The 10,549-nt window shown below is 39.8% G+C and overlaps 2 protein-coding genes across 2 annotated transcripts in view; one reads left to right on the top strand and one right to left on the bottom strand.

The window, feature by feature from the left end:
* The window catches only part of PLA2G7 (phospholipase A2, group VII (platelet-activating factor acetylhydrolase, plasma)), an 8,757-nt gene extending 4,765 nt beyond the window's left edge, over nucleotides 1–3,992 (top strand). Inside the window, exons 7-11 of the mRNA XM_009573111.1 lie at nucleotides 1,393–1,525; nucleotides 1,803–1,894; nucleotides 2,350–2,523; nucleotides 3,201–3,349; nucleotides 3,734–3,992. Of these exons, the coding sequence (XP_009571406.1) occupies nucleotides 1,393–1,525; nucleotides 1,803–1,894; nucleotides 2,350–2,523; nucleotides 3,201–3,349; nucleotides 3,734–3,837 (652 nt within the window). The 3' untranslated portion in view covers nucleotides 3,838–3,992. The remainder of the gene's footprint in view (nucleotides 1–1,392; nucleotides 1,526–1,802; nucleotides 1,895–2,349; nucleotides 2,524–3,200; nucleotides 3,350–3,733) is intronic.
* Nucleotides 3,993–5,203: 1,211 nt separating this feature from the next.
* LOC104073383 (tudor domain-containing protein 6-like) overlaps nucleotides 5,204–10,549 on the bottom strand; it is a gene marked incomplete at its 5' end in the record, with an annotated part of 10,533 nt that continues 5,187 nt past the window's right edge. The window contains 5 exon segments of the mRNA XM_009573112.1: nucleotides 5,204–5,233; nucleotides 7,699–7,788; nucleotides 8,858–8,976; nucleotides 9,412–10,386; nucleotides 10,389–10,549. The exon segment at nucleotides 10,389–10,549 is cut by the window's right edge and continues 32 nt beyond it. Of these exon segments, the coding sequence (XP_009571407.1) occupies nucleotides 5,204–5,233; nucleotides 7,699–7,788; nucleotides 8,858–8,976; nucleotides 9,412–10,386; nucleotides 10,389–10,549 (1,375 nt within the window).

The following is a 10,549-nucleotide window of genomic DNA, read 5'->3' as shown; positions in this document are numbered from 1 at the left end:
GTCTTTCCCTTTGGCCATGTCTGCAGTCTTTTGCCATGACTCAGGGGATATATAAAAATGCATCAAGTCCTATGTTCCTGAAGATGGGAAAGCCAACAACAGCTTTCTTCAGAGCGTAAACTACTTCCTCAACAAAGCTTTCTCATGAAGTTGCACTGTCGAGTTTAGTCAGCTGTTTCTCTGTTGGTTCCACTCAACTTTCTGTTTCTTCTCTGTGTCTTCTAACTTTTGCTGCCTAGCCCAGTCTTTAAGTGACACAGAGTTGAATTCAAATGTTTTTGTGGCCTTAGGCTTGCTTCAGCTTTTGTTTACTGTTGGATAGCAAGATGAATCATGGCTGCTTTAAGGAGGGTGTTTGTTTCGTCATCTTCAACACACTTTAACGTGGTTTATAGCAACGTGAACAATGCAGACTTCCTGATTATGAGCAGCATCCATGCTAGACATGATATGGCCATACTGACGAGCTCCTCCAAGCATTGACTTGACCTTTAAAATAAAGGAGTGTTTTCTTCCAGCTAATGCAAACTTGTCCAGGGAGGTGTTTTTCTTTATCTCCCTGGGCCATACAGACAGCAGTACAAGTGTCATTTCCTGTGTGCATACAACATCCTACTTACGAGTCTAAATACGTAATGTCTGAGCTTGCAAACAACCTCCAGAAGCTGTTGCTTGCAAATTTCACTAGTAGAAAAGTCAGGAGATAGAGATTTGTTTGAAATTCAGTGATGCACAGACATCTTGCTGGCTGCCTACACACTGCGGTTCCCAAGGATGCTACTGTTCTTTGGTTGTTTTTGAAGCATTTCTTTTACTAAAATATCAAAATCAAACCCACTTCTTATACAGAACAATGAAAACCTTTATTTGCAACAGCTTTACTACAGTTTTCAAGAACGTGTATGTATATAAAATGGGAAGGGCTTTTTGGCTCTTTCTTATTTTGGGTTTACCCAGTGTAAAGACAGTTTCAAAGCTGTCATGCAGATGGGGCAAGTGATGCAATGACATTTGCTCATCAAAGTGAGCGTGAGGAGGAGCAGCAAGTCAGCCTTCCTTGTAGTTGTGCAACTTAAGCCTTTGTACATCCCAACAACCTCTTCTCCGAGTAGTGACAGGATGAAGGAGTTGAAGGTCTTTGGCACATGTTATAGGGATAAATTCCTCCACGTGCAGAGGATCTGCGCAAGAGCTTCAACTCTTTGGACCTCCAAAAGTCAGTTTTATCGTTGTTTAGACCTTGTCAGAATCCTGTTTTACAGTTCCATTCTGCAGTTCAGAATAGTCGTTACCATATCAGACACTTAGGGGGAAAAAAAAAAAATCAGTCTTGTGTCCAAAGGGCCAGCAAACCTAGCAATTGTCTGATAATTCCTTCCACTGCTCTGCCCCAACTTCTCTTTCTCCCCAGGTGCAGCAAAGAGCACGGGAGTGTATCAAAGCTCTCAACCTCATTCTTAAAATCAATTCAGGAGAGGAAGTAATGAATGTACTAAATTCAAACTTTGACTGGAATAGCCTAAAGGTGAGTGAAAGGCGGTGACTGCATTTTGTTACCTGCCTAATGCTGCTTCTGGTTTCCCTCTTCCATTTCTAAACTGGTTCCTCTAAACTATTCTGAAGATCACACCGTAGAACTATGAACATATTCTCAGGTCATCCCAAGCTGGATAGATAGTAATGGAGCTGAAATGATGCTCTTCTTACTTCAATAGGATCTATTGCCTAAAAAATTATTCCCTTTATAAAAAAAAAAAGTTTGGGAAAGAAAGTCGCTTACAGCACCTGGATTTTTTTGACAGGATTCTGTTGATACTAGCAGAATAGCTGTGATGGGACACTCTTTTGGTGGTGCTACAGTTATTGAGAGTCTCAGCAAAGAAATAAGATTCAGGTAAGTATGCAAAACAAGGCAAGAGACATTTGGCACTTGAGAGGTCAGGAGCGGGACCTTACCCAAGATCCCCCAGCTGCTAATTAGCTCTTGAAGAAAAGTTATGTTTGGCATGTCCTGTTTTCTCAAGTCATGCTTCCTTCAACTGTGGGGATGTGGTGGAACATAATAGCTGTATCATACAACTGTATCAGCTGTATCATGATACTGTGGGACCCTGCAGAAGCTCCTGTGCCCAGCTGCACCTGGCAATGGAGACGGACAAACGCAATAATGGATTAATTATCTTCCCCCAGAGTAGAAGTCATTTTGAAACAAAATGATTCATTAACCTGTTTACCTGTTCAGTATCGTAGAGAGTTTCTCTTTCCCATGTATCCTGCAAATCAAAGCATGCTGAGAACTTCCAAACAAAGCTTTCTGCTTCTGTGACCATATCTAGTTATTTTTGACAGGTGTGGCATTGCCCTCGATGCATGGATGCTTCCAGTAGGTGATGACATTTACCAAAACAGTGTCCAGCAACCGCTGCTTTTTATCAACTCTGAAAAATTCCAGTGGGCTGATAATATCTTAAAGATGAAGAAGCTCAGCTCCAATGACACAAACAAGAAAATGATCACTATCAAGTAAGTGTCCAGGATCCATCATTTCTGTGGTTGAAGATGAATCTTTACTCTCTTGTTGGAGCTGTTCAGTTACATGTAACTGCAGAAAGACAGACGGTCACTACTTCCTCATGGCCCACGTTTTCACTGCATGTTTAAATTAGACAGCAGTATGTCCCCCCACAGTGGAGACATAGATCTCTCTCAAAGCAGCCAGTAACCCAAAGTTTAAGATACTCCAAGGTATCTTAGCACAAGGGGCCCAAGTTTTGTGCCCTGGGGTACAAGTTTTGCTCTGGGCCTCATGCGTCATCTGTGTTTAAATAGCCTTCTGGGTGCAGTTACGCACTCACCTAGTGAAAGCACTGCGTACAGGGGAGTGGATGGCTCTGTAATCCACCTTATACTCAGAGCAGAGAGACAACTTGATCTTGAAGTTTTGCCAAGCCTACTCTTTATTGCCATTGCAATTATAGTGACTTGCAGTAAGCATGTACAAAACTTCCTCCCTTCTGTGGTTAGGACAGAATTTACTGCTAATCTTGCATGCTTATGAGATGAACCTGTTTTACCTTGTTCTGCTAAAGAAGACAGCATAAGATGTGTGACTGTTTTTGAAGAAGTCTGTGCAACCTACGGCATCTTTTAATCAGACGACTGCATTCTTGTAAGCCTGTTGATCATTGTTCTATTTGCAGGGGTTCAGTACATCAGAGCTTTCCTGACTTTACCTTTGTGAGCGGAGAAATCATTGGAAGATTTTTCAAATTAAAAGGAGAAATAGATCCAAATGAAGCTATTGATATAAGCAATCATGCTTCATTAGCCTTCCTGCAGAAACATTTGAGTAAGTATCTGTTTACATCAAAGTATGAAGTTAAATTAATACTTAATTCCTATGAAGCTTTTTATATAACCATTCTGTTTAGAACAAGATCAAAAGTAAGAGTGTCAGAAAAGTTTAAGTAGAAAAAACAAAAGTCAAGACTTTTTTTTTCCTAGACGTTTGTTAATTACTTTTGTAATCTAAGCAATTCAGAGGAAGAACATTGCAATTTTGTTCTAATACATAAAAACCTGGAGTGTCATTTTTCCCTCCTTAAAACATCATGCCTCCCCTACGTTGCCAAGTTGATTCATCTGTCCTGCGATTTAATTTTTCAGTGTAGCTTTACAAAAAGCTGACTACTTAATTCATTACCACTTGGGTTTTCTTTCCCCTGTTTTATAGGTCTTAAGAAAGATTTCAATAAGTGGGATTCTCTTGTGGATGGCATGGGACCCAATGTTATTCCTGGTACCAATATTGACTTATCCCCAGCTGAACCTGAATAAGGAATGCAAAGAAGTACTGAAAATGCCATGGACATCAGGACACTAATGTTGGCCAGACATTGCTCAGACATGTGATAGCATTGGCCACTTACACAACTTTCGGGGTGCGGAACAACAACAACAAAAAAAAAAGATAGGCATTAGGTTACATTATCATGAAAAGGTAGAGAGGTTTTAGTTCAAATGAGTTAGTGGGATTCTCTGAAATACTGCAACAGGGTAACTTCTGCTTTATAGGCAGCTGGGGGGGGGGAAATCACTTCATGGTAATTTAAACGCTCTTTCTGGTTTTGACTTAGAATCAAGTTTGCAGAGAGAGAGAGAGAGATTAAGCTCCAAGGAATTCAACAGGACTGGAAAATAGAAACCCCTTTTCAACACATGAGGTGGAGAATAAAAGGTGAGATAAGCTGCAGCTGTTTTAAGGAGAAGTCCTTACCACACTGTACACATGCAGCAGCAAAACCGTTCTACTAGGTCTGCTTCATATTTATAGGAAAAGCTTCATCTTTCATTAGTGCAATTAAGGCCATGTCATAAATACAAGTTCTATTTTGTACATGACTGCGATGTTTCAAAGCACTCACCATAGCTCACAGTGCTCTAGAGAGCTGTTTAGGGTCAAAACAGTACCAGTAACTGCAGGATATGCATAGCTACATCTAACTGCAGCAGTACAGTTGAAGAAAGATACTTGGTATGCACACAGCACTTGTGCTTATGCAGAGGGAAAGAATGCAAGTCATTAACAACACTGATCAGTATATGCCAGCCAAAGTTTTATTCCAGCTTCTTCCATTGCTTTATAACAGCTCCAAATGCAAGACTTAACCCAAAACAACTATGTTCCCCTACACAGAAAAAACTCACTCCGCAAAAAAAGAAGATACCCTCAACTTTTCTTAAAGGAAAAAAATAAAAAAGAACACACACTTAACAATGCAACTTTTCAAAAAGCAAACATGAGAAAGCAGTATTGTGCAGCACAGCAGCCTATACAGCAGCTCACAAGAAACCTTTGTTCAAGAACAACCTATCAACAGCTAGATGCAAGTTAGTGCACACACACATTCAATAAGGAATGCCAGTCAAGAGGCAAGTTCTTATTTAAGTAAAGAAAGTACAGCTATAAGAAGCCAAGCTGACAATAACAGTCTACCAACAAGCACTATTCTTTGCCAGGGAAGTATGGTAGTGACAGGCATTTGCTCAGTTAGGTAGAAGAAACACTCAATGCTTTACTTGTATTCTTGTTCCCATGAAAACATTTTCATGGGAATGTTTGTGTACACAGGTACTTGTTCAGCTTCATGTGGTGAACATGTCACTTGGTTTCAGCAATGTTGGAGGACATGAGGATCTTCAGCTAAATCTGAACTGCTGCCAGTTTGCTTTTCTATAGGGAATAAAAACAGGTTAGACCCATCAAGATTTTTCTATAAACATGTATAAGTGCATTAATATCTACACAGCTTCAGACTAAATGTCATCAGCATATTGGACCATATTAAAAGACTACACTTACGCAAAGTTATTGTATAAGGATAAGACAGTTGAAACAACAGGACTGGCCTAGAAGATGAAGCAAGCAGTGCTCCCAGATTTCAGTTATGAGTTCAAGCCACTCCATCCCTCAGTGGGCTTAGCATATGCCTCTGCAGGAGTTTTTGCATCCTGTGGATCAAGTACCTTCTACTCAAACTGCCTTTCCAGGCAGTGGCCCACATGTGCAGCAAGGTCCAGTTCTGTGCCACATGGTTACATGACCTTAACTCACATTTTCTGCGCTGTTGCTGAGAGGGTGCATACACTAATACCGTGCAAAGTATTCAAGAACACAGACAGCAGGCAAATTTGGACAACAATAATTAGCAACCAAAGGGGAAAAAAAAACGCTAAAATGAAGTGGTAAAAACTGTAAAAGTATTATCAAAACCAGAAACAGCAAGATCAAGAATAATCCTGCATTGGAGTGATGCAATTGAGGGATGATTTGTAGATTCACATCTAGTTGAACAAGTTCTTTTAACTACTTTTTTGCCCAACAGGTAACTAGATCTCTGTTGCAGGCTTCATTATTTGTTACCCATAAACCAGTCAGCTTTCAGTACAGTTGTACCGAAGTACAATTACCAATTCAATCACTGAAAACACAAATGCTATCTCTACTTAAGCTTAGTTCAGTCTCCATCAGGCAACCACTGGTCAAACACAGGAACAAGTTACCCAGAGATGTTCTGGAGTCTGCGTCCTTGGATAGGTTCCAGACCTGACAGGAAGGTCCTAAGCAACCTGATCTAGTTGACCCTGCTTTGAGCACCTCCAAAGGTCCCTTTCAACCAGAACTGCTCTATGATTCCATACATGATAGAAATAGTATATAATCAGAAGGAACCTGTACTGTTTTCTTTGGTACACAGAATAGGTTTTTGCCAGTAATACTTTAAAAATTTTAAGTAATAATAAAAATGTACATGCACTATTCACAAACTATCCTTACAACAACTAAGATGGTATTATTATGGGTTTAGATTCATAGACCAAGATCTATTAAGGGATTGGGGCATTCAAATCCCAAACTACAATGCTTAGTAGAGTCTGCCTAGCAGTCACTCACCTTGCCCCAGAAACATGAGCAGAGTAGGATGCTGGTGGCCAATGCTCAAAACTCTACCAAAATCTGTAACTTAGGTGTACCACCCCAGCTTGTCCAAGAGACTCAATCCACTAGGTTGAATAAATAAATACTAAATTGATTTCTAATCAAGACAGAGTAGCAGCTTTCATTGCATGTATTCACAATTAAACTAACAGTATGTAAGCTAATGCTACTAAGAAAATTACAACAACAGTATTAAATACATGAGCTCAAAAAAAAAGTATTTCAACTGTATTTTCTAAAATAAAGCATTTTCTAGAAAATTAGAAAGCATCCACACACTGAGTACACCATCTCTTTGAGAGGTTTAAGGTAGTCTTACCTTGAAGTAAGGACTGCTCTGGTAAGGACTGCAAGTTTTCTGTTGCAGGGGTTATTGCCTAAACAAAAGGGGATTCCGTTAGGAAGCTGTCACTATTGCCAAGATAGTTTTCTATTGAGGTGCTTCCTTTAATACTAGAGCCCCTTTTTACATCAGTACTGCTGGACTCTTATTTACCACTATTTTCCCCCCTTATAACTCACTACAGAAATCTTCTGTCCACTTTTTGCTTTGATGCAAAAACTGCATGTGAAGAATGAACTGGAAATTCATTCTGTTATCATCACCAGTAGCATGGCTGACAACCTGAGTTTTGGGTTCCAGACATGAGTTTTTCATTCGTTGGTACTTCATGAATAACACTGGTGAAAACCTTACTATCATTGCCTAATTACTTCATAACAGAAGTATTTTTCATGACTTACCAGTTAGTTACATGCTCTACTAGCATGATCTGTCAAAAGCCACATATCATCAGCATTGTTCTACAGTTCTTGATTAATAGTAGTCTTCCAGTAATGTTTCTTCCTTCAAGCTGTTTTCATTAATCTATTCCCAGACTGAATTCACAGTCCTCAGGCCAAATGGCTGACAGTTTATATAAATCTATATAAATAGTTTTATATATTGTATCAGTTATATAATAGATTTTTACAAATTTCTACAGTCTCCATAGAGATCTATTAGAAAAGGAAGGACAATATGATGTCTTAAAGAAAAATACTGTGCTTCTAGCAGTTGGCATGAATGCACAGATTTAGATTAATGCTACTTTGCCTTTCTATTCTCATGGTGACACAGGAAGAATCACAATTAAACTCAGAGCGCCCTTTCTAAAAATCGGTACTGTCCTGCCCAGTCCAATACCACACTGCCATACCTCAGATGATCTGCAAGCCAAGTCAGGAATACCGTTCCAGACATTCTCAGGATCCACAATCTCCTCATTGCCACTGGAGAGATTCAAGACCTGTACAGCAGAGCCAAATCATATCTAGCACAGCAGTGGATCCTGAGAGTACACTCAGCAAAGAAGACTTAGTAGTAGGAAAACATGGTTGAGGACTCCCTGCCTTTGAGAAGGCTTTCAGTGTGGATCTTGCAAGGAAGAGCAAGTTAACCTCTAATAAAGCTGAATATCACTACTGAATCTGCTCAAGGCTCTCCTGGGCTTCTAATCCAAGTATGGTGAGAGAGGAAGGCTGGAAAACACCTACTAGATCAGAACCAGTAAGAAACTGATGAATAGGGATATCGCTACATACCTGACACTCATCTGAATACAGCTGAGGTTAGCTTTAGATACCTAAGGAATCTACTAGCAAAAGAGCTTGCTTCCATGATTTCAGGCATTCAGTCTTCCAAAAAGTTACTTTTATGAAATGATCTTTTGGATTTGCAACCTTAAATTACAACTTAAAGGCCCTTTTATATAAGTATAATGCCTGTGCGTATGTGTTCCTCCCTGAACTGGAGGAAGACTTCTCATTTATCCCATAGCTTAAACAGCAGCAGAACAAGGTAGTCCATTAGATTACGATCTACTGTTAAAGTTAACTCCCACCAACTAATTCAATACACATTTCACTGAAGTAGGAATAGTTGTGTATTCATTATTAATTACAGTATAATTTAAGTTTCTTCCCAAGTTTCTACTGTTCTAGCACTAATTCCTCAAAACATCAGTAAAATAATGCCAAGTTTCATGAGCATTTAATGGTAACACAGCTCCACAGCAGAACATTAACTCGCAGGCCAGATAGAACCACACACATATGAGTATGTATCTCAAACTGGAGCCAGATCCTTCAGTCTTCGCAGTCAATGGAGGGGAATAAGATGTGAGGAGAATATCAAGTGTTGACATATAGCATCCACAGACATTGCTGTTTCTATAAATCAGCTGTTTCACAATCAGCCTTTGCAATACTAAGTCTTAAATTCTATAATAGAATTGTGTAAAATATTCAAAGTTTGGAGGAAGACCAAAGAAGGACCAGATCTTAAGAATGAAGAAGGAGTATTCAAACCATACTTACCCTGGTACCTTTTTCAGATACCTCCAAAATGCGAGCCTCACACCATTTTAGAGAGGTCCACACCACACATTTGGAACCAACAGCAAAGCCCTTCAGATTACAAGTATACTCACTGTGTTCTACAAAAATGATGACATATCAATGAAGGAGGAAAAGAGGAAAAAAAACCCACCCCTCCAAAAAACTCAAATGCCTCACAGACTACCTCCCATACTCCCCTACCCCCCTCCAAAGTACTCGTACTTAATAAGCATTTGAAAGCTAAAAATCTGTCTTGTGAACTGTCTTGAAAATTCGTTTCATATTCAGAAATAGATTTCCAATCATAAAATCATTAACCTCTCAAAGTAAGATTAGTTGCTGTTAGACTGTCATATTATCCATGAGATACTACAGTTGGTCTGATGTCCATAACCCATCAAAGCATACTGACGTTAACACTAATATAGTAACTTATTAGGGAACAAAAATTAGGTTTCTACAAGAAAGCTATTCTCATGTTTGAATGTGCACAATATTTTGATTATTTAACTCCTTAAAATCAGATACTTTACCTGCACCGCAGTCAGCCAAGTTCCCACTTTGCTTTTTTCCTACTTCTTCATCCCCAGGCTTACAGTCTAAAGACTGCACACGTGTATTTCCACATTCTTTAAATGAGTCAGTTAAGTCTTGTTTCATCCATTCTCCCGCATAACAGTCATCTTTCTTCTTCTGCCACTCCTTACGTTTCTCAACTTTGCAGTCACATGATTTTACAGTGCAAACAGGCCTCTGATTCATTAAGTCTTTTGTAAGAAATGAAAACTGACTTCCACTATCTTCAGAACTTTGCAGTGCAGTGTGTTCCAACCCTAACGGGTCCTCCTCCCCATCTTCCTGAGATGGCTGCACATCAGGCAGCACCAGTTCCAGAAGCTGCTCAATTTCAGTACCTAGCATTGACAGCATGTCATGGGTCTTCAGGTCCAGTTGTTTCTCAGGTCTGCCACCAGATGAAGACAGCCTTAGGGAAGGAGGCTCCACTTCCGTCCAATCTTCTTGTATAGCCTCTGCTTTTTGAACTCCAGACAGCTTCAACTCCAGTTTCTTTGCCATTTCTCCCAAAGAAAGCTGAACATCAGACGGAGTCAGCTCTACTGTCTTCTGTCCATCACTAACTGAAGGTACCAAGTTCTCTCTCTCATTAAGTGATGGTAAGATATCAAGAAATTTCAGAGCTGCTAACTCCCCCATCTCCTCACTCACAACTGGCAGCTGAAACAACTCCCGTTCCAACACTTTCTCTCTTGCTTCATTGCCCAAAACTGCCTGCATTTCAAGTGACTCTGTTTTCAGAGCTTCATTTGTTTCTTCACCAAAGGAGGACTGCACTGAAAGTGCCTCTAGCTCTACTATGAACTCTTTTAGATCATTATACGAAGAGTGCATTTGTAATTGATCCAGTTCTAGTAACGTCCCCATTTCATCACTCGAAGACGACTGTACCTGGAGCACTGGCAATCTTTGCAGTTCTTTTTGTTTGTTTTAAGACTGGCTGCTGAAGCACTGCCTGTCAATTCTGCTTTCAGCTCAGCATCCTCTCGGAACAGTACTTTAGATAACTCTTGTTCTGCAGCTTTCATTTCACTCCCCAAAATACGAAGACTGCAGCTTCTCGTTGGTTCTAGTAATACATTGTTACCTTCATCT

This window comes from Fulmarus glacialis, unplaced genomic scaffold, assembly GCF_000690835.1.
Source record: "Fulmarus glacialis isolate BGI_N327 unplaced genomic scaffold, ASM69083v1 scaffold34952, whole genome shotgun sequence".
NCBI lineage: Eukaryota > Metazoa > Chordata > Aves > Procellariiformes > Procellariidae > Fulmarus > Fulmarus glacialis.
Note: the sequence above shows the minus strand (reverse complement) of the source record. Positions and strands in the feature narration are given on the sequence as shown.